Source organism: Dermacentor andersoni, chromosome 5, assembly GCF_023375885.2.
Source record: "Dermacentor andersoni chromosome 5, qqDerAnde1_hic_scaffold, whole genome shotgun sequence".
Classification (NCBI taxonomy): domain Eukaryota; kingdom Metazoa; phylum Arthropoda; class Arachnida; order Ixodida; family Ixodidae; genus Dermacentor; species Dermacentor andersoni.
The window spans coordinates 76824204-76848578 of record NC_092818.1 but is presented as its reverse complement, the minus strand read 5'-3'; the positions used below and the strand labels follow the sequence as shown (position 1 = coordinate 76848578).

At 48.9% G+C, this 24375-nt stretch overlaps 1 protein-coding gene across 1 annotated transcript in view; it reads right to left on the bottom strand.

The window, feature by feature from the left end:
- LOC126530796 (uncharacterized) overlaps nt 1-24375 on the bottom strand; it is a 581130-nt gene that overhangs the window by 106325 nt on the left and 450430 nt on the right. Inside the window, exon 8 of the mRNA XM_055070478.1 lies at nt 18111-18179. Within this exon, the coding sequence (XP_054926453.1) occupies nt 18111-18179 (69 nt within the window). The remainder of the gene's footprint in view (nt 1-18110; nt 18180-24375) is intronic.

Genomic DNA, 24375 nt, shown 5'->3' with positions numbered 1-24375 from the left:
GCAGCCACTTTTCGTGTCTTCTTTCCGGCCCGGGATATACACGTGCTTCCTTCCTTTTTTCTTCTTTTACTTCACGTTTCCTGGTCCCGCAAAGCAAGGCATGTTCCGGGCACTGCGTGCGTTGCCTCGTACGCGTCCCACCGTACTATACACACACGCTCGCCGCACGCTCGCCTTCCATCCGAGGCGCGGCAAGCGGCCGCCAGCGCGGGGCTTGCACCGCGGGCCCGAACTCGAAGCGTGCACCGCTGTTGGCGTGAGTCGTCTTCTTTCCCTTCTTCTTCTTCGCCGCCGCAGCCGCCAAACCACCGCAGCGCCGAGCAGCAGCGGCAAAACCAAGCGAGCCAACAAAGGCACGCCATATTCAAATCAGACTCTCCTTTCCCCCGAAAGCGACGACTATACGCGTCTAGTGAAAAATGGCGGCCCCCCGTTACCCTACATTCTTTATTTGCCGCGAGTCGCGGCGCGCCACGTACGCCCAGCTTTGCTTTCCAAGTCATAGTTCTTGGTTCATTCCAATCTTTCTTTCTTTCTTTCTTTCTTTCTTTCTTTCTTTCTTTCTTTCTTGCCGCGCTTGTGCGTTTGTTTCACGGCATAGAATACAGGCGCCTCGCGAAGAAGAACCGCATTCGTCGACAACAGATTACACACCGCATATCCACGGCAGAAGCGCCGACACTCCGTGCATACACATGTATAGTTACTGCAGTCATGTGGGCTAGCGGCTGTTCTTGTTCGGCGAACGTTTTTCGCGTCCCTTGGCGTGTACCACTCAATTGCCTTACCGCACTTGCCTGCATTATAACCCCGCCCCCACCTCCCACTCCAGCAGCCACCTCTTCCACCGAACGAAGCGTGCCGCTTCAAGAACTCTAACCAAAACACGAACTACAGCGTTTGTTCAAACGCGGGGTGGTTTGCCCATTCGAATTCCGCGAGAAACGGTCAGTTTGCCACAAGGGCTCCGCAGCTGTCTGCCTGCGTGCTTCCCATGTGCTGATATTTTTCTCTTGCGCTAAATCTGTTTGACTGAATCGGTTGGGTAAGGTATGATGAAAACAGATTATTGCCGTGTCGAAAAGAAGTAAATGGCGAATGACTTAGGTGGCAACAAGAAGAAAAAGATTCGTCAAAAAAGGGGTGTCAACGAAACGTCGCGAAAGGTTTCAGTTTCGTGCAGGAAGCTAAGGAAAAAGTGCCTGTTATTGAAGGGGGAAAATAGGATGAAGCTGATCGAAAACACTGAAACAACTTTCAAAATTGGGCTACACAAGCGAGAGAAGCAAAATTATCTAGGTGACATGTTGATTTGCTAAAAAAAAGTATTTGTATTGTTATCTTCTATTTCCAACAATGTTTCTCGCTGAATCTTCTCCTTGATCTTAAGATATATGCACTTTCCATGTCAGTTTCACTTACAGTGCCCGACTCTTGTCTTAGCCCACACAAGGCGCATGCGCCGTTCCCTACGAGGAAATGAAATCAAATTAAGGGAGATGCCTGTGATAAACCAATGCAAGCTCAGAAACTGATATCTGCTAAGTAATCACGGTAACTGACTTCTTCTGCAGTGTTGCTTCAAGATAGGTGACGCAAACGTGACACCCAACCATCTGTATAACGTTGCGGGCGTGAAAAGGCTCGTTTTTATAAACACAGAGCCGGCATGCCCGCTGGCACTACGCTACAAGATGAAGTGCACGCCTCACTTGGATTCATCGCGACTGGGCACCTGCCGCGTACGCCTACCCGCGGGGCTGCTTCTCCTGCGTCAACCTGGTCGTTCGTTAGCAAGACCAGGTGCTGTCCGCAGTAGGTGCCAGGGAATGTCTAGTTAACGCCAAAACGCTGCGGTCGGGCTGCGCAAAGTACAGAACGTATAGCATATAGTTAGAGACTCGGGGCCTCGGCTCACTCGAGACTAGTAAATAGAAAAATGCGCCAGCGCCTTCGTTGCCGCCACGCAAGGAATTAAGGGAGCAAAAACAAAATGGGGCACAGGAAAAGGGAGGGGACAGGCGACCAGAAAACTGGAAGGTAGAGGAACTGCAAGTGTCTGTGTGTGTTTGAGAACAGGGGGAAGGGAGGGAGGGTGGGGGGCGCAACTTGGTCTCAGCAGCAGACGGTGGAAACGAGCGACCCGCCGCCGCCCAAAGAGAGAAAGGACAACCGAACGGAGAAGGCAGCGAACGCGCATATACGCTGCAGCCGAGCGGCGGCAGCCAAGATCCTCCACCGATGATAAATGATTCATGGAGTTACCATAATTGTGTTCGTCCAGTTTCATCATTGGCGGCAGGCAAGGCAAGCCCGGAGCCGGTTGGCGCGGCACACTCTTTTCAAGGGGGGCTTGGGTCTTTCTCTCTGGCTTTTATTTCCTTTCGTCTTGCGTTGTTTTCGAATCACTTCATTTTCTTTTTTTTTTTGTCTATCTCCGCTGTTCCCCTCGCTTTCTTTTCTTTCTCTTTCATCCTTCTTTTCTTTACTCGCTATCTCTCTCCAAGCGTTTCCTAGAGCGGCGGCAGGAGAAGCAGCAGCCCGAGTTCTTTCTGCTTCAGCGCTCCTTACGTCCCCCTTCCTGTCTAGTCCGCCGACGCTGCCGCCGTCGGCCGCGCGTCTCTTCTCTCTTCATAATTACATTTTTGCGCAGGTTCCCCAGACGGGGGCCCCCCGCATCCCCCGCTCCTTATCTTTGGAGCGTATGCTCTTTCTTCTTCCTCTCCGCCACGTCTGGGGCGACCGTGTTCTTATAGTTCTCCCTAGGAAGCACGAAGAAGTAGAAGAAGAAGAAGCGACCGCATCGCCTGTAGCTATGACTGCGCGCCTTCGCCGCCGGCGACTAACGCGTAATCGCGGCCCGTCCCTCGAGCGCCTCGCACTCGCTCGCTCGCGAGCGTGCCATTGCCCATGCATGAGCACCGCAAGCATGCAACGCGTACACGCCTTTCTGGCGGCTGGACTTGCGGCTGTAGCATAGCTAGCCGTCCGTCCACCCCTCCCTCCTCCCCTTCCTTCCTTCTCCCACTCGTGCGCCGTTTTGTGTTGGCACGTCGCGAAAAGCCCGCGCGTCGTGTGTCCACCACGGCGAAAGCAGGCACGCACGCACGCACGTCGGTTTGCGTGCGCGGTGTCTGCAGGAACGCACGTGATGTATGCAGTACAGCGCAGTGCATAAAGCAAGGTAGCGGGCAGTGGGCGGCGTGACCGCCTTCGCGTATATATCTCCACACCTTGTACGCAGCTCGCGTGCCTCGGACGATATTTTTGGAGAGTTGGCGAGTGTCCACGGCCCACCGAACCGCCGCCACCACTTTTTCGGGCGCCGCTCTGTCTCGTCACTTCGTACGTTTGCCTTTCTGGCGCGCGGGAAAACAAACTTAGGTGCGCGGACTGCGGGCGTGCATTAACGATCCCGAAGAGCCAGGCTCGATATACGTGTTTTGCTTTCCTCCTCGGCAAGTGTGTATAGTTGTGACTCGTGGACACCTTTAAATGTTGTGCGGCTATTTTCGCCGCGTGAGGAGGGTTTCGAGGCGACACACTCGTGAGTTCCAAACAGGGTGCTCCAATATATATATATATATATATATATATATATATATATATATATATATATATATATATATATATATATATATATATATATATATATATATGAAACGATAGAGCGAAAGAAAATAGTGTTCACATATCTAACAGTCGTCCTGACAACAGGTGGCCAACAATGCCGATGAAGCTACGCTTAAAGGTCTACTACACATTTGTCTTAATTCTTTAGCATGTAAAGCTTCTAATTTGTATCATGCAGTCCTTTAGAATGCTACGACTGAATGAGCACAACATGCATGCATCGGCACGCTCTAGAAGGCGGGTCGCTTCAGCCCGAAAACTGTCTACAGGAGTGCATGGACAAACTTATGTTTACCTCCTCTGGGTCGCCTAACTTGAGTCAATTAACAAATAACAAAAATCTTAATACTGTAATTAACCACACGAGTAATGGAATTGGCAATGGGGCTTGTCATTCTTTTTTATTTTTTTCAGGTAAAATGTCAATTTTCGGCATGCGATGCCCTAATGTGTTTTCTTCACAGTTGGCGATATACAAAATATGTACTTAGGGGCCTCTACCCCTTTCCACGACTAGCAAAATTATTTTAATGGCATCCATTTGTATATGCAACGCTTACTTATTTCATTGTTCTCTTTTGCATTACTAGTAGTGCGAAAGTAGTTATGAAGAACGCGGAAGCGACGAATGTAAGCATAACCGTGGTCTATCTCGCACTCAACTCCACGTTGTCGCCGCAGTGCTACGTAACACTTCATTGGTCAGGAAGGTCGGCATAGCATGAAACGTCGAGCTCGATTTTGGGCACGTTTACCTTACATCCGAGGGGTTAGTGTACGACACCGAACAGCGGTATAGCGACGCGCCTGCACGAACGTACATGGAACCGCGCTAATAAACCCTACCGTAGTAAGTACAGATTATCATAATAACGAGGTCACCAGGAGCGTGACCGAGCAGATTTGACCGCATGCTGGTGCCTCCGTAGCAGTGACATTGCCTTAAAGCTCCCAGAATTGACAGAGAGTGCTCCTTATTTTTGATTAGGTTGCGAGCTCCATGCAGAACATCGAGGGGACTGCACTATGCGATCCAACTACCGATGTTTCCACTAGCAGGGTGGCTTCGAAACTTTAGACGAAGGGCGCCCGCGCTTGCGCCTTCGGAAGCCGCACTCCATCAAAGCATTGCCTTCCACACATGACTGCGTTACCGACAGAGTGTCACACTGCACACGTTCCACGTACAACGCGCACCACGCTTCGGGTTCCGACCTCCGCAGCAAGCCGTCGTCAACCCGCGCTCCCACGCACGCGCGAAAGCTCGCCTCACGCGTCTCTCCACCGCAGCGCCCTCTTTCTTTCTTTCTTCTTTTTGTTCCTCCGGCGCGCGGAGTCTGTAATTACGATCGGCGCATCGGCGCATGAAAACCCGGCGCGAGCGCAAATGATCTCAAAGTCGCCCACCCGGCGAAAAAAACAAAGGATGGGCGCACCTCAACCCTGCGAGCTGGCTGCAGCGAGCGAGGCGAGCGATGTGAACCAGGGAGGGCGGAGAGGGGGGGGAGGGGGGCAAGAGGGTTGTCAGGCGACATTAGGACGCGTATACAACTATACCCTATAGGCGTACGTCATGACAGCAAAGAATGCGCGCGCGCGAGCAAGGAAAGTGTTCGAGCGGCTGTCGAGTCTCTCACTTTTGGGGGGCGAGCTTTTGCGACGTCGACGACGCCAGCTTCTCGACAACGCCGCGACCGGAGTCGTTCGTCGCGCGCTACGCGATGGCAGCGGCGTCGCCGGCGCCGCACTTCCTCCGTGCAACGCTCGCTGGCGACACGCATCAGGCTTCATTGGCAACGCACTGTGTCGCCGACCTGAGCTGGCCCTAATCGACTTTTAATGTTGGACCGAACCTTGACTCTTTTTTTTTTTTTCCCTTCGAGAGCTGCTGCGCTTCCTGCGTGCGCTGCGAAGCGATGCGCCGTTGCAGCGGCGGCTGCGGCGGCCACGAGCGGAGTGTATTCGCACGCATGGAGAGCGTGCTGCCAAGTTTTTTGGCAGGTCGTCGTCGCTGCATAAGACCGAAGCCTACGCTGCAGCCCTCTCCTTTTTCTTTGCCCTTTCTCTGAGGACCTTTCCCTGCACGCGTAAAAAAAAAAGTGCGATTTTAGAAGGCAGAAAGATTTTGCAACAACGCGGCGTGCTTGAAACGATCGCGAGTGCCACCGACTTTCCGGAGTCAGGGCCGCAAAGGACGCCGGCACGCTTTGTGAATTTGTTTTTTTTTCGTCACACCCTACGCATCTTTCACGCAACGGTGTTGTTGTTTGTTTGTATATTTCGTTGTTTTGCCCATAGATGTCGGCCACCGTTTGTTTACGGAAGCGTTTCTTGAGGAAACTTTCAGTGACGGTGACGTCGCAAAAAGGCGAGCGTATCTCAAACACAGCACCAGGGAGAGTGCGAAAGCTTCAAGAAAAGGAATCGGGAAGTTTACAAAACTATGCCAGACGGCGAAGAATTGGATAAGAGGAGCCCATTAAATGCGGGCTTCACCGCCCAGCATGCATCTTCGCAGAGAAGTTGCAATCAGCTAGTGGACACGAAGTCGTCATTGAATATATTTACTCCCAGATCTAGTCCATTTTTCTGACATGCAACGTTCCTACAGTCTGAAATGATGCGACCGCTACACAAATGTCCTTTACAACGGTGACGCGAAACGCAGTTCAGAAATTCAACAAATGGGAAAATTTGTTTGCCTGAAAATGTGGCCAGCAAAATAATACCCTCCAAGGGACCCTGCAATAAACCACACTCGCGTTACACCGCACTTTAAAGCTTTCATGTGATGGCAGTATTTCTGTCGTTATGCAAGGAGTGCCACTTAATAAAAACATTCACTCATTCATAAGATAAAAACATTAATTAATGTGTCATCGCTGGCCATGGTTCACTCATTAAAGTTCGAGCCTAAGGAGGCACTGATGACATTAATATTACACTAAGGATTTGTGAGTACGATCCAGAATATGCTCCACTTCAGTCTCGCACAAAAATAAATTAAAAATTGTTTCGCTGAACCTTAGTTCATTTTCGATTGTAATGTAGACTTTCATTGTTGTTTATTTTATTTTATTTTTCAGTAAATTAGGTAATCCATCTTAGCAACACGTTGCCGTTTTCTGGGAGGTCACAGGCTGATAGAATGGCTCAACGCAGCGTCACCTTCCGCCTCTCCATTTCACGTCATTTAGTGGCGCGCAAGCTTTTGCTCTCGGTATAAGTCGCATCATCATCGTCATCATCATCAGGCTATTTATATGCTCACTGCCCGGGCGAAGGCCTCTCCCAGCGATCTCCAATTACCCCTGTCTTGCGCAAGCTCATTCCGACTTGCGCCTGCACATTTCCTTATTTCATCATCCCACCTAATTTTATGCCGTCCTCGACTGCGTTTCCCTTCCCTTGGCACACATTCTGTGACTCTGATCGTCCACCGGACATCTGCCCCACGCATTACATGGCCTGCACAACTCCATTTCTTGCTCCTAATGTCAACTATAGAGAACATCGGCTATCTCCGTTTGCTCTCTGATCCACACCGACCGCACTTTTGTCTTTTAACGTTACGTCTAACATTTTTCATTCCATCGCTCTTTGCGCGGTCCTTAACTTGTCACGTAATCGTGTTCAACCTTAATCTAACACATTTTTTATTACTGTTCGATTCGAACAAAACATGCAGCCTTAAGAACAACTGAGTAGTCTCGCACCGGGCTTCCAAGGAGCCCTTGCTCACCTTCGCTACTTTCAAGTACGTACCGCTCTCACTCTTTTTCTAGCTCACCCTATATCTTATTAAACGCTTAAATTTGTGAACGATGGAATTGCACACCGTTATGCAAACCACACAAAAGTGGGCAAGCAAATAAATGAAACGGGTACAACAAGCTCGGCCGTCTGATGCTCAGCATTAGCCCAATTTCAAATCTGACGTCGATGGTACAGAAACGACGCACAGAGCAATAACGTATCCAACGCGTGTCCAGGGTGCTTGATAGGTTACTTCTTCGCACGTACGCGTATCCAAATAACGTACACAGAGCGATAACGAATTCGTTCAGACTCAAGCTATAAGGCGCGCACAGCTGTTCTGACATTTATAAGCACATTGTTGTCACGCGATGTGACGCACATATCAATCGTCTCAAAACGATAACTGCCACTGGTAACGAAAGTGATAAGGTTGACAATTATTCCCCCCTTCTACGCTGCCATCCGTGGCCTTGCCTGGTGGGTAGAGCGTGCACATGCAGATGCTGCGCTGAAGGACCTTGCATGGCTCGAATCCCACCACAAGAAAGAAGGCGCAAACGAGGCGAGGCGGGTATTACCTCTTGACAGGCCGCAAAGTAGCCGGTAAGAGGCAAATAATTGGAAATGAAATGCAACAGGAGCGAGTGAAACCAACTTGCCCAAATCGTAACGCTCGTGTTCGCGCACTTCTTTCCGCGAACCGCTACTTCCGGCCCACCGGTGCTTTGCGCTGCATTAACGCCATGAGAAGGAGTAAAGGTAAATTCAGTAAAGCTAAGTCGAGGAGGGCTTGCAAACAGGTCTTGTCTTGTATGTCCTGCTCGTTAATAGATGGCGTTGTGGACAAGGCGCGTTTCAAGGCGTGTCTGCTGCAACATGCAGGCTGCATGCACGTTTCTTCAGATGGTTGAGAAGTCTCTTAGCGCTGTTCAGGAGTTTCTTATGTGGAGCTGGAATTCTCTTAAACTTTTCTGAGTTGCACTGGAAGGTTCTGTCAAAATGGTGCCGGAGCATATGGACGTATACTGAGAAGTCGGGAGTTCATGACTGCTGTCCGCAGTAGTCTAATTCAGTTAAAGTAATAAGGGAATGGAAGTTTAACAGCAATCTTGATTTATTCTTTTTTTTTCTGTTTGTCTAAGAAGTTTTTTTTTTCTTTTGGTCAGCCACTTTCGTTTACCTTACCTCTCATCTTTGCATTTGCCCACTGGCCTTTTACACATGTTTTGTGTTTATGAAATGATTAAGGTGACATATATGCAGATATGAGTTAGCGGGTGCGAAAATCAGCAGTTTCCATAGATCGGCAACCTCATGAGTCGACTCAGTCAAACTAAGACCGACTCGTGGGTTTGATTTTCAGCGAGCCCGGCTGAGCGAAATTCTGCCGAGTCTGAGTGCGACTAGGCCCTAAGCAACAATATATATATATATATATATTGTGAGTGAGCTTAAGTGAGCTTTCTTTATTTTGCCAACCAGTGCCAGTACCAGTGCTGGCTTTATGCTGATGCATCTATAGCCTGTCTACCAGCGTCGTCGATAGCAGAGCTCATAAAACAAGCATGAAGCGTCCAGTAGCGCTGGTCAAGGTGTATGACGCATTCTCGACCCCCAGCTAGTCAACGGATCAGCGACAGTGCACAGTATGATGCCAACTACGACATTTGGTCGCAAAATTAATCGTCTCGCTGATCACCCTGGCAGTTTCAATCCAAGGCAAATAATGAACCGCCACTGGGAAGAACGACGCTTCACAATGAACGTAGACTAGACCTCGCCGAGCTATGGTCGCAATGGATGAAGCAAGCCACGGTGAAAGCACTACAGCGTAATAACCGCAAAAAACGATAAAACGAACAATAAAGAAAGAAACACAGATTCATGAAGTAAGGTGAACGACTGGACAACGTTCGAACGAAAGGAAGCTGGTCGCTTAAGCCGGAGATTTGCATTTAATTCACGTCCACTCCGAGGTATTAGCACCGGATCACCTCCAGCGCCTGGCCGGACGACCACACCGACACCGGCCAGCTTTGAGGTATTCCCGACACGCGACATCGCTGCCGAAGAGCGCCATAACGAGGAACCGAATGGTCCCTGGCACGTCTCCCCATGAGAAGCACCGCCTCATTAATACATATGACATAACGCGACCACCGGCGGTATATCATATTCGTCAGTGAAGGACGATGGCGGGTAGAACGAGCCAAAAAGAAAAAAAAAAGAAAAAAGAAAAGCCGTAGACGTACATCGATAATTTTAAGAACGTGTATTCCTCATAGCGGCTGTCTCGCTCGTACGGGGACACAGGATGCGGCACTGTTCACGAAGACAGGAAAGCCGTGAGATAAGCCGCGAAAAAAGTTTGACCAGTAATAAATTCGGGACAGCGACCAGCTCGCGGTTCCGATAGAAAAGCCACCCAGCGACCATCTTTGTCGGGGTGCGACTGGCTCCTCCTCCCATATAAGGCCACTGCGATAAAGCGGCCGCAAATACGGCGCCGTCACGCCATTTGTTAAGCTCGCCGTGTGTGGTCCGCGAATATGCAACTGCGTGGAAACGCCGCAGCGACGGGCACCGAACTGACCACTGCGAATGTGGCTGAGAAGAGGAAGAAGTGATTCTCTCGTAGCTACTTTATGCTTCCATATGTGCGGGTGTGAACAAAACTGGGCATGGATATAACGCGCTATACTGTATGTCACAGCTTCTGAAGAGCACGCTGAATTTAATTTCGGGGCTCGCCAATACTGCGGACGTCCCTCTTATTGTGAGTAGCTTTTATGGGGCGTTATTGTGTGTACACAATATAAATTTGAGCTTCGCCATCATCACCAGCCAGTTTAAGTCGAAGATTACTTCCAGACGACGAAGATTACTGCCAGCGATCTCCAGTTTACATCTGTCTTATGTCAGCTGACATAGGTTATTGCTATTGCGTCAGCAAGCTGATGCGATACAATCCGAATATTGCCATCCTTCTCTTACATGATCACAGACTTCTTCCTTTTTGGGTGCGAGATAGCGGATATAAACAGTAGATTGACGCCCTCTTGATGCAATTGAATGTTTTCCAAGTGAGTTGTTGTTGTTGTTGTTCCTAAATGACCGGGCGCAACCCGCTCTCGTAGATCGGCCACGAACGGAGCGGTGCAAGGGTTTAACAACATACTACTACTAATTTTGTGGAATATGATTTCAATAAAAACTGGTGATTTGAACCTGTAAGTGGCTCTTGGGCGCGTATAGTTGAATGGTTTAATTCTCTCTCTCTCTCTTGTTTCTTTTTTATACAATAACTTTTATTCGAGAATGCACAGCCAGTGTTGTTATAAACTATTCACAATGATTTTTTTTTTTCGTTTTCTTTCTTGAACAAGTTCGAGGCGATCTATCGAAACTGCTTTCACCTTGCCCAACGAACTGCCCACTTGTTCATGAAATAAACTGCTATCCACTCGCACCTTCCTCCCTTCGCACAGCGCGCGACAACTTCATTGAAAACAGACGACACGCTCCGCTTCGTTCATATGGTCATACTATCTGTGTTTACAGTCTAACACTTCTACATTGTTTATTAAAAACAAAAAACAAAGTTATTTTTCCTTTTTAAAGACGCAGACTTGGCGAGTTACCCCCAGTTTTCCGTACGGGGTACGTGTTTTTCTAACCTCCTTCATGGACCGATCCCGATATAGTGCAGTATAAATATAAGTGCCACTGTGCTACTGGGTATGGGACACAGGGCATGCATGTGTCTGAGTATGTGCCCCAAGAATAACTGGGTATGTACGACTTGGTATGTTCCTCTAGGACCACTATATATCCACTATATGGGTATCAATGACACTGAGCATGGGCCACTGGGGACGCTAGGTACGTGATAACTACGATGATGATGATGATGGTGATAAAATGTGAAATAAATGTGGAAGTCGGTTTAACGTCTAGTTGACGTCGATCAAACGCTGTTACTCCTGCGCTGCTCTCACAATAAATTATGTTGTTCATGCGCCCCCATTCTCACGGCAAAATCTCTCAAGAAGTCTGGTTTTCATCGAAGTCAACGAGAGGTTCAATCAACTTCCAACATTTTTTTTTTTTTCTGCTTTCCAGTACAGCTTAGTGTTGATAGCTCCACCTCCACACAGCTCCGTTCTTTTGTACAATTTGGGGCATAACCAAAAAATGTGTGGTTATTTCGATATCGTACCCCCAACGACGGCTCAAACACTGAAACCCGTGTCAATGACATGCTGGAACACACGAAACCACCAATGCGCCTAGCTGTAGCGAAATGGCGACGCAACCGGCCAACGTTTCGTGTCCACGACTGTCGTGTACACAGGGAAGTATACACGCTCAGACCATCGCAGCGTCGAACGCTGCAACACTGTCGCAGTAAAATCTCCAGGGAAAGAGAGGCAACGCAAGCTCATGGCGCTACTCTACGGAGACTTCGCATTTGCTCACGGCCAGCGCATAGCAACAGAGAGCCGAGTTTTGTACGCTGTCAGTCAAGCAGCTCGGGAAACTTACCCAGACAAAGCGTTCTTTTACGGCGCGAAGTGAGCGGTAACCCTAGCCTGTTTCCCTTTCTTGCATACGTAAGTGCACGCTAATTCCGTTAACTCCGGCGCTCCGTACGCAAAGCAAATTTTTGTGGCAATGCAATATATTTGTCAAAAGAGGAGCAAAGAGACGACGAGGCCTTATGAACCTATACAAACAAGCTCCTCTGCATTCCTTTTTTTTTTTCCTTTTTATAATTTTTTTTTCTCTCTTCCTAGGCCCTGAAACTCGCTTGGAAGTCTAAGAGCCGCTCACTTAACGACTTCGGAATAGTCGCCGCTATTCTCCAGCAGGTTAGTCATAGCTTACGGGGAGAGTTAAACCTGTACCAATATTAGATTAAAGCGCGACACTACATTATATATATGTACCTACGCCACTTGCAGCAGCTCTGCTATACTTGAACACGGTAGTCATGCACGTACACATATCTACGCTCGCTTCTGGGTGGTTAAGAAAGCAGCCGCGCAAAGGACGCCAACGATATGTTAGCAGAAACGAAAGAGCGGCGCGTCGACTCATGAATATTTGAACGGCGTCATCAGTGAGAAAGTCGCCGTAGTTTTCAAGAAGGGACGCGGCGCACTGCGGAGGCCTACCCGGGACACAGAGCCTGCAAGTAAGCATGGAGGCACCCAGTTTAGCGAACGCATGGCGCCTAGTGAGGCGTGTAATTCGAGATGATGAACGATGGACCCGCCGTTTTGCTTACTTCGGGAGCGCTATATAGTCGCATGCTTATACTGCCGCTCCCGCACCGTCACGTGCTCTAGCTATCTCCTGCGTCTCTTTTTGTTGAGGAAGACGATGTGAACTGCGCTGCTATGACAATTTTGCCCGCACCGGATGCGCATCCGCGACAACACGCGCGCATCGTTAAGGAATTCCTCGCTTCGCTTTCGAAGCTGCTATATACTGTTGTCGAATAAACATTTCTGTAGGAGTCGATGCGAGGAAGAACTGTCCGTTTCCAGCACCTGTACGAAGTATATGCGAAATGTGTATAACTGCAGTGGGCTATCGCACTGCTACCTGCTATACGTAGACGCTTTCAACCTGCCTGCGAAACACTCCATCGTCTCAACGAGATAATTTAACTAATGTTCCATGCTCTTCGTTGGTGGTGTTTTTTTTTTTTTTTTGCAAATGTTGTGTGACTGTGACTTGCACTGTGCGTATCATCTCTCATCATCCCCATCTGCAATAGCATACTAGGCGGGCCCCCAGCTAGGCAAACCTCTCATTCCTCTATTCTCTCAATCAGTTTCCATTAAACAGCCTCTATACCTCTCGTCACGCCTTCTTTTCAGCGTGCACGCCCCTGCAGAAACACACTCGTTCAGCTTTATATATATATAGGCATCTTCCAGATATCGTATCGTCATTCCTAGCAACAACCATGTCCTCTTGCTCACCATTTGACGTAAGCGCACATTTTTCGCGAATTCCTCGTTCTGACGCGGTGATCGCAATGTGAGTAGGGATCCTCATTTCACTGGCAGCTGTCCCCTGCAAGTTGACTCGCGCACTCGCATGCAGGGCACTGGGCGTTTGCAATGGTTGGAGATCATCACAGCCGAGGCCATTAAACACGCTCGCACTGTAGAGTTCCATCATCTAGTAATCTTCGCCGAGGCCGAACTATATCTGGCATAAGGAAACGTGCAGGGCGTAACCTGCATACGTCAGAGTGAAGCGCAATGTTTTCTAAGCACATCGCGCGCCACTTAACGCCCTGACATATCGGAACCAGACGAACCTGACCATAAGCGCAATTCGAGAGCAAATAGTAATGGTTTAGGCATACACTTCTTTTCTTTTCTTTATTTTTTTGCCCATTAGGAAATCTCACGCACACTCGAGCACAGAGCACGTGACAGCCGCGCTCGGATAATAGGTGGTCCCGTTGAGCGATGACCGCGAGAGCGCAGAGGTAATTCTCATCCGGCGCCGTCTACGGCACCGCCGCGGCTTTCGCGTCATTGTGCGAACTCTCGAGCACACTGCACACACGTAATCGTGGGCGGCCGGCTAACCCATGCACCGCACACGCACGCATACTCGCACCAGCACGCACTCGAGTATACGTGCGTGCGTGCGGGCGGCCTTGCATGCAAATAAATGTCAAACGAGCAGCATCCGCATAGCCGCGCGCGGTGCCGATACTGCGTGCCCTGTGCGGCGGCGGGCAGACGCAATTACAGTGGAGGGGAGGTGGCGCGCCGATTACACGGTCGCGCAAGACAGAACGCGAAGGGTGCCCCACAGATTGCAGCGGACCTCCCCCACGAGCGTGTCTGCGCCTGCGATATAACAGTTGGGTACAGTGGTCCCGCAGTGCCGCCGATTCGAGATTCGAACCGAACCACTCCGGCCGGATCCGGGCACGGTCCTGGTTTGTCCCCCCCCCCCCCCCCCCGGCGCTGCAGGCACTGACTGCATACCGCGGGGCTGGGTCGCGATGCAGAGCGTTTCGGTTTATACGCCCAAGCAAGGCGGCTGCAATTTAACCAGCTACGTTCTATACAGTACGTGTTGGTTAATCTGTTTGTTGCTCCTCACGAGGTATAGACATTAACAAAAATTGGAGCGGTATAGAACAGGTGAAAAATGAAACTGCGCCGAGAAAGAAATACTTAAAGGCGCACAAATGAGAAACACTGATTCCGATTAGATTGGTGACGTACCCTTTCAAGATTGTAGCTTCGATAGTTTAGCAGAATTTTAATAATCGCGGAGCAAATAGAGCCCAAAATTTATCTTTCTGACATTCGCGCCCCAACTCCATGCGACACTACACCTTAGTATGAGGTCACGTACTTCAAAGGATTCCCTTTGTTAGAGCGTTTCTTTTTTTTTTTTTTTCATGAAAGATGTAACCAAAGTTTGCGGCATTGGGTCCTTAATACATTCCTCTAGAATGCAATGTACAGGAGCCGAATTCAGGATGGTCTTAGTTGCTGTATGTGCTTTTTGTCATGGTTGGTTGCCTTCGCAAATGATGTGTCCAACAGCAGCATTGGCTGAAAATTTTTCTTCACACTGGACCGTAAGAACTTTTTGTGAATGCAAACCCAGGTGCCTTGCCAATAAACACTTTTGATCGAGCAGACGCTTTCAGAATTTATGACGTCACGCGCAGAAAGTGCGGCAGCTCCAGAGTGGCACATTGGGGATGGATAATATAAAAAAAAAGGTAATATAGCGATTCTGTTCCAATTATCTTCCTTTTTGATCTTCTTCGGTGGCCTGAGCGACGCTCAGCCTATAGGTTATACAGCCATGATCAGTCGTTCGTAAATATGGATCACTATAAACAAATCAATTTGTCAATTCTAATATTCCTAACCAGCAAGTGCAATTTACCTCCATTTAGTATTGTTTGCCGATTACCTCCTCTTTTTTACCTCATCTCAGTGACACAAAGAAGACGCTTCAGTGTGTTCGATGTTTTCTAAGCTTTGCTGGAATAACCTTACTGAAAATCTCAAAATTTTCTGCATGCGTTCCAATCACTGCACACGCTGCCGGTATTGTACGACAGTTATGCATAATTGATAATATAAACGTTCTATTTCCGCATGAATCACGCGGAAAATGTGTCAAATTGTCACAGCGTATACGGAACCTTTCTGACAATGAGATTAAGTAAATATATAAAGCTAGTTTCTGTTGCAAAGAACAGCTGTAAGGCTTCGTAAAATCCACGATGTCCGGCAGAACACTCTTCGCAGAGCCCAAGGCACACGCAAGTCTTCCTTCTCCGGTATTTATGGTCATAAGGACCCCAAGGCGCATTTACTCGCAGCGTTAATGACGATCCATACTGTTGCAAAGCTATAGTGAATGTTTTCGTATGCATCGTCGATGTGTGCAATTGCGTACGATTCAGTAGGTACAGCTAAACTTGCTGCCTATATCATCACTTCATCAGGGTTCGTGTTCACAAAAAGAAGTATATCCTCAAACTATAGAGCTGATCGTAAGAGCAGGGCCTTTATCCACACACACAAACACTCTTACGATAGAAGCGTTTCGTAATAGCGAATATCAGTCAATCCTGATGCTGCGAATATTATTAGTGCAGGCGGCCAACTCTCACGAACGAGAAGATTCATGAATTCGGCCCCTGAGGCCAAGCAATCGTGATGTCCGACTTATAATTAGTGAAGGCAACCGGCCAATGGCGAGCAACACTCAAAGAACAAAAAGCATTACGAATTCGGCCCTTGCTCCACAAATAGACACGCTCCTTACGGAACCGAAATCCTTGGACTGCAAAAAAAAAGGAAATAAATAAATAAAATAAAAACGGAAAGTATTTCCAAGCCAAGGCCGAGAACAACCTAAACGGATCAAGACCCCAAAGCCCGTTGCCATCCGCTGCAAAACAGTTCAAGCTGCCGGAAGAGACAGGAGAGGCAGCAACCGTAGCCAGCTTTGCTGACGCATGACTACAGCGATGAAGTATACGGCACCGCGTGCCTCGTGTTCAGCCAACAGGAACGCGGCGTCGGTTCTTCGTTGACGTCCGGGACCAGGAGAAGCACGTCTCGGCTCGCACATTCGGTCCTGGCGGCGGCCCAGCGACGGTATTTCATAAATATACCACTCACTCGTGGAAGGAACCAAGCCTTCACGGCCTCTTGTTTGCCGCTAAACAAAGCGGTGAACCGGACTTGATCCCAGCGTCAAACCTACTGACGCAGCGGCTCAGTGGTGAATCACAACTTAGGCGGGTGCATGCAGGGCTTATTATACGCCTCGAATCCCATCGGAGCGAGTTGTTGTATATTTGCATCTAGAGAGCTCCCTGCAGCCAGTGGCGTAGCCGGAGGAAGGGGGGAGGGGGCACACCGGGCACGTGCCCCTGCCCCCCCCCCCCCCCCCCCTCAAAATGTCTGTGTAAGTATGCGGGCTCCCCACCCCCACGAAAAAAAAAATTCTGGCTACGGCACTGCGTGCAGCACGGGAAGACACGGCTTGGCGATCCTTGAAATAGTAGTCTCTGGGCGACCAGCCACTTAGTTTAGGTGAGCAAGACAGGACCAGAGTCAGCGGCATTCTGTCGAGAAGTTAGGCGACGGTGACTAAAAGCACGGCATTGCTTTTCCTTCTTCTTTTGGGGGGGATTCATTTTGTCTCAGATTTCATCTGGCACCATGCGATTTGATACTCTGACCGCTTTCTAAATGCACTTTAATTCATTTCTCCTAAGTATTTCGATCTTCCCTTTGTCAATTCGCTCGTTTATAGTGGGTCATAGCGCATCAGGTAAACAATAACAACAACGACGACGACGTCGAAGACGACAGCAAGTTCTACAGGTATACAGAGGATGCGTCAGGACGAGGATAGTGGCTTTCCCAAAGCGGCAAGTTCAAAGCGGAGGTTGACAGACACGGGCGTTATAGGAGGATCACTTTAAAGTGCCGAGAAGCTTACATATGCCGAGAATAGAAAGCTCGAGAAACAAATCAACATCGGCTTTCACCGCTAGCACGGCCACTGACTTCACCAATCCTTGCCAGAAAGAAGCCAACGCTTGCGTGGTCTTCTTTGGTCGTTGCTAAAGACTGCGTACGCCATCGTGGAAGATGTCGGGAAAATAAACCGTAATTACAACCACCACACCCATATTTTTCTCCGTCACTCTCACAGCAGCGCTGATGCAATCAGCGCAATGGTCGCAGTTGCTCTAGCAAACGAACACCGCGTATGAATACCTAATTATTTGGGTTAAACATTATATTATTCATTTTTATCCGCTTGTTTCTTTGTGCATACGTGATATAATAGCCGGATGTATCGAAAACAATTAACGAAATCTCTTATGCGCTCATTTGGTTCTACAGGCTCACTAAGAAAAAGAAAGAGTAGAGCGAAATTTCCTGTAAATGAAATGCAATCTTTAAAAGCTAGAGTGAAAGAAAAATAAAAGTGGGGGGAAGAACGTTCCCTTTTTATTCACCACTCGTGCTAAAGTTCCAAAGAGCGCAGGCCTGCTCACTTGAAGTTTCTTAAAGCGCAAGCTATTTCGTAATTCCTTTCTTCTTTTTTTCCGCCCCCATTCAACTCAGTAAAGACTTTACTCCGACGAAAACCCGGTCCTGGCGAGGCAGCCCACCGCGCACGCTTACCTTGCGATCGAAAAAAGCAAAAAGCCCGTGCACCTCGTGGCGCCATCTGTCGGAGGCTTCCTGAACAACCTGAAATGGATGTGGGAACGAAGATGCACGCGCGCAGCAATCGGACAACGAAAGGAATTGTAGCTTTCGCATTGCGAGCCATTAGGCTTCTTCTATTACTTTTTTAATTTCTTTTTATTTGTGTCAAAATGAGCAAAAGCACTTTTAATACGTCCTTTCTCCTAGGAGCCGTCAGTCAGCAATAAATGCTTATTAATGCATTCGCCACATTGCCAGCAAAGAAAAAAAAAAGACATTTCCTTTTTATTTTACTGTGAGGAAAATGGATACACTAAAGCAATAAATTTTCATATGTTAAAAACATTTGCGATTCGTACACTGCGCAATACTTGTTTTGTGTGTGTGTGAATTATAGAATTACTGTCACTGTATTGTTTATTCGCCTTTGCTTGTAAGAACCGTATCATTTAGCATATATTTGTCAAATCAAAGAGGAGTAATAGCCGGCGCCGCCTGCAAATTAAAATATCTCCTTAAACGTAGTTAACGGAAAGATGCAATACATTGCACGTTAGATTTCGTGGTAAAATTATCAATACTGAGTTTTACGTTCATCCCTTGTCAAAACAGAGACACTAGGTTAATGTCGGGATGTACAATGTACACCGCGAACACTGGAAAGCCACGATTGAGAACACAACATACTTGGCTGAATTGTCAACGCATCGATCCACACGTCGTGTTGCATACAGCCTGTGTTCTGCAGCCTATATACATAAGACAACACATGTCAGGCCATCCCAGCTAATAACGTAATGAAGGGCAATGCTGAGGCGGCAGCTTTATTATTTTATTGCCAGGTGTCGGAGGCCGCGCTCACATGCATCGGCTTTTTGACTCTTGATTTGTGCCACAGAAAATCAAGCGATTACTTCTACAAATCGCCTTCGGCGGTCCTTTACACTAAAGTCGCAACAGGCGCATTGAGCGTGAACGTTTTTTATATGTCTTTACAGAATTAGAAATAATTGGAGAGACAATCACAAGAGCTGAGAATTGTTGGCGAGCACAAACGAAACGAGAATGAAACTGACCAACGAATAAAAGGCAATGTACACAAAAGACTCGCTGCCTGCAGTCCTGAGATCAAATGTGATCTCTACGCGTCGCGTTGAGCTATACCCGTTATACCACTTCAGTGCACATTCTTCAGTGTTGAAGGTTGCTCCATGGAAAAACCAACCATCGCCACAAAGTCAGTACGATGAGCCACGTCTCTCGACTCGAAAGGTGCATTCACCTTTCATTCCTCGCCTTTTTTGTTTTATCGAAATGCAAATAAAAAAGATTTAGTCATCCTGTAATGGTGACGGCTGCTCCTTTTCACATCACAGTAAGAAAAAAAAATACATTCTTACCTACGAAGAAGTGACTAGCATGACAAAAAGAACAGATGAGTTCAAATGCACTGAAATGTTGGCATATAGGAGCTGAGCATGGTTAGTTTGGAACGTGCGTGCACTCTGAGTAAGCTAATAACTTAAGGGTTTTCGATATAAAGGTTAAGCTCTGTCTCATAGAGGCCCGAACGCTTATAGTTCAGGTCAAGATCTGTGACCTTGACCTCAATATTGCTAGGCTACCGCGTTCGTGTTGGTGCATGGTTGGGTCATCCTTCGCCATGTTAGGATGTCAAGCGCAGTAAAATTTGCAGGAGAAGTTTATGTTCATTTACGCCTTCATGTTATGACAGGTCATAACATGAAGCCTGGAGTCACGATCAGCTCACATTTAAAATTCCTCTGGAAATTTGTTTGACGACCGAAACAGAGAAACTAACGCAGTCGTTAAGTTCAACAGAACGGCAGCTGCTTTTATTAAAAGTATGCATTCTATTGATTACCGTGATAACAGCGCGGCGCAAAGATGACAGCGGTAGGTGTAAAGCTGAATATATATTGCATTTACGTGCGAGCCGTCGTCCAATCAAGAGCAGTCTAAACCTGAGCGAAGGGCTTTGTGAATTTTTCCGCAGAGGAGGTGACGCCATCTTGTCAGCGTCTCCAAACGATGAGAAACCATTTCCGATCGTTAATCATATGCGTCGCGGAAACTTTAACAATGCCAAACGTATTTATTACATGAATCAATCTATATAGACAAGCACTGTGCACTTCTTGAACACGACCATGCCCGTAGTGCTGCTGTTGATGGCGATGATGATACTGTTGGTGATAATATGAGCAGTCCTTTTCAAGGAGATAACGCCTCATTCCACCAAGCCCACTTTTTAATGCTATTAGCATTTCTTGGGAGCTTACTCCAGTTTTCGTCATGTCTCTACGTCTGCATATATTTATGACCGCGCCTATGACCTCTTTCCCACCCCCTAAGGTAACTAGGTAGTCCATTGTCAAATAGGCAGGGCACCTGCTGTGCTGAGGGAACCGGGTTCACAGCCACCTACGGACAGACTTGGGTCACGGGGTATGTACCTCTGGTTATGTGGTACTTTTCAATGGACTTCTCTGACGTAAACTTGAGTCACTGGGTATGTGTCACTGGGAATGAGCTGCTCTGTAATGAACCTGTTTCACGTCAGAGCTTAGGTCACCAGATACGTGACTCTGGGTATTTGTTGCTCTACAATGACCCTCTTTCGCGCAAGCTTGAAGCACAGCGCATGTGCTACTGTGTATGTGCCGCTCTTCAATGAACCTATTTGACGCTAACTTGGTACACTCGGCATGAGCCGGCATTCATAACAATCATTATATCAAACATATCAACAAGCATTACTCAGGAACCATAAGATACATTGCCAATAGCGTTAAAGTCGCTGATCATCTTTGAAGAATCGGTGCACCACCATTTTTTCTGCCTTTCCTGCGTATATTATTCATTCAATACCGTTTATAAACAAAACTAAATTCTTAAACAATGGCAAGTTCGCTTCCTCGCACCTTTACCCTTCATTTGCCCCATAAATCTTCCAACTGTCTCTAAGCAGCCTTCACCGCAGATCCATCCAAAGCTTCGCCCCCTACAGAGACCGCTACTCGCTGTGTCCCGCGCTTCGGCGGCAGCACGGGACACCAGCAGCACTGCATATACACACGCGCCGCGATGCTGTACAGGAAGCAAAGGGAGGAGAGGCTACGGGCCGAGAAAAGGAGAACGCCGGCTGCGTTTCCAAACTGATCAATAAACTCTCATTAGGCCTAACGAGGAGCCATTTCTTTTTTATTTCCTTTCGGGAGCTCACAGAAAAGGGGAGGAGGAGGGAGGTGAAGCAGGCATCGGGCATCGTCCACAAAGACGCGCATCGGAAGAAGCGAGGAAGAGGCGGGCGCCGGGTCCTCGCGGCGAGGCACCCAGCGGTGCATGCGTGGGCAAGACAGCAAGACAGCGGAGCCCATCCGTCTCGCCGGTCCAGATAAAGAAAGGGGGAAGCCGAAGAGGGCCGCGGCTGCCCGGCAACTACGTGGCGGCGGGAATAAAGAACGTCCGAGGCGGAAAAAAAGGAGGGGGAGAAGCAGCCGCTCGGGAGAAGGGGAAGGAGCTCGGGTAGCCAGCGCTGCCGAAGGTGCGACGCCGAGAAATCGGGCCGCGAGGAAAGGAGCACAACCCTCCGGGAATCCTTTCAGGGAGACTCGCGCCGACGGGCCTGCCGCTGGCAGGTCCACACAGATACTCCCACACACCCCCTTTGGCAACGGCTGCTGCTGCTGCTGGCCTTCGACGGTGCTTCCTTTCTACGCACTGTGTACTCCCCTCTCCTCCGCCGCTTCCTTCACCCCTTTCATCCCGGGCTTCACTCTGGCGCTTGTCTTCCCTTCCTGTCTGTTCACCAGCATTCATTTTTCTTTTTTGTTTCTTCTTCTTGTCTCGCGCCACACATCGCGCCAAGCCAGCCGGAGTCCCCCGGGACTCACCCTGTCTCGCAATCGGCAGCCGCTGAGTAGTAGTAGTAAGTCGGGCTAAACTATTTTGTCTTCCGCTCCGCTAGTTATCGAGAGAAGAACAAACGCTGGAAGGGAGAGAGCGTTCGCGCCCTCTCTCGATCCCTCGTTCACCCCGTCGACAGGAAAACGAAGACGGAAGCGTGCGAGGAGCGCGCCGACGCGTCGATGCCCACTCGATCAGCCTCGACTGCGCCAAGAAACGGAAGCGGAGAACGACAACGCCAAGCAGCTCTCCAGGCTTCAAGCCATCCCGTGCCCCACCCCCTTCGCGCCAACGCTGGTTGGCCACGGCAAGGCGTAGAACGGGAACTGAAGGTCAAACAAGAGAAAGCGGTGAAGACCAGGCGTAAGGAGGAGGAGGAGGGTACCGAGAGAAACGAGGCACGTTCGACCACTTGTCAGGAGTTTCTCCGATTTTGACAGATCGAGAAAAACCCCGCCAATGAGAAGCGACGCCCAGGGCCAAGAAAAGCAAGAGGCAGCGATAGAAAAAGAGAAGAGAGAAAGAAGGCGGCGGCGCTAACCAGTCTGGCGGGTTGTCAGGAAAAGTTCGCAGTTATGATGGATGACCGACACGCAAGCGAAAGCAGAAACAAACTGGCCTATGAGGCCGCGCGGAGGCGAGTAAACATCTCCGAGGCGGGCGCACCGTGCTCACCAATCATATTTTTGAAGGAGAGCGGCGCGGGGAGGCGGGCGCCGAAATATGACTGGTCTTCGCCGCAAGCCAACAACCTTGCGCCCGGAAAACCGCGCAAACTGATTGGCATCGGCCACTTGCGAATGGTGGGTGACGGCGAAGGTATTTCTATGCGTGGCGCGTTATTGTTGGTCCTCTATCGAGACGGCAGTGTTTTCACGGACGTTTAGCATAGGCGCTTCTGTGGCGAAGATCCAAGGTTATCCAGGCGTCGTGATTGACGCGACGCTGCTGCGTGCGCCTTGCTAGGACGTAAATGTTGTATTATGTTTCGAAGGTGACCTCACTTTTCAAGAGCGAGGCCTCTCGAGACAGGAAACAGGAAACGTTCAGTGGGCTAACTGCATATTATTAATTATAATATGAAAGAATGGAGTATTTATGCAAGCTTTCTACATGTGCAGCGAGCAATGAACGCGAAGCACACGAAAAATGGCTCACGTTACTGCTGAACTTATGCCGTAACTTATGTCGCGGCTCATCATGCATACAAATAAGGCTCTGTATGCGAGCTTTTAATTTAAATTTTGGACACGTCATATTTCTTTAGGAGAAAGCCGGCAATCGGTGAACATGTACGTTATATACCATGTCTCCATGCGTGCAATAATGCAAAAAAGGGAAAATGCGTACGCTATTGCGTCAGCCTTGTAAATGCTAACTTTCTCAATATTTATGCAAGACAAAATTCAATCCAGTCGCGAGCGGAAGCAGTAGAAAACAGCCCGGGCGTAAAGCATGTATACATCCTCGCTTAGGAATGAAGGAATGCTTCTTCAGGGCGACAGGATTAAAAGACACGGCATGACTTAGTAGAAGCCGGTTTCGGCCCAGGATCGCACCTTGACAACGCCGCTGTTAATTTACTTTCTGTTGATCTCCCGCTTAAATAAAGCGTGGTCCGCCGCTACCTATACCTTCTGGAATGCCTAGATTGTAAACACTTCGCAAAGGCGCCGCGCCGCGCCTCACGCGCTCGACCTTGTGCGACGGTAGTCATGCGTGCAGCATCAGAAATGAAGACGAAATGCCAGATAGAGTGATAGAGGGCGAGGGGGCAGTACCTGATGTAGGGGAGGACAAACGGATCGGCCACTGACACCTATAGCACCCACCTGTAACCGTAATAGCGTGTGCCGCGCTACACGTAACTCCAGCAAAGGTATAAAATCAAACGCCTATACGAGTGAGCGTCAGACTCAAGCAGATCGGTGTATCTGTAGAGAAGAGATTACAGGTGAAAAAAGGTGGTGAGGGTGTCGGGTAAGGCCGCAGGGGAGCTTGGGAGGAGGTCGCCTAAAGGGACGCGGCCGGTCTAAAGTAGAAGCGATCCGTTTTCCGGGGCGCGGATCTGATTGTTTCTATCGCAGGCCGAGGAGTCAGGCGCTGCCGGCGAGCCGAAACGGGACGTGGGCGCGCAAGGCGCCGTGCACACTCCCCGAAACGCATCCATCACGCCGGGCACCCTGTTAGCACTCAGTCAAGATAACCTATCTTCGCCGGTACGTTTCGTCAGCCAGAATGAATGGACGCGTTGCGAGAGCTCGAATTTCTCTCATTCCGACGCTCGCTCGCGTCGTCACTTGGTTGC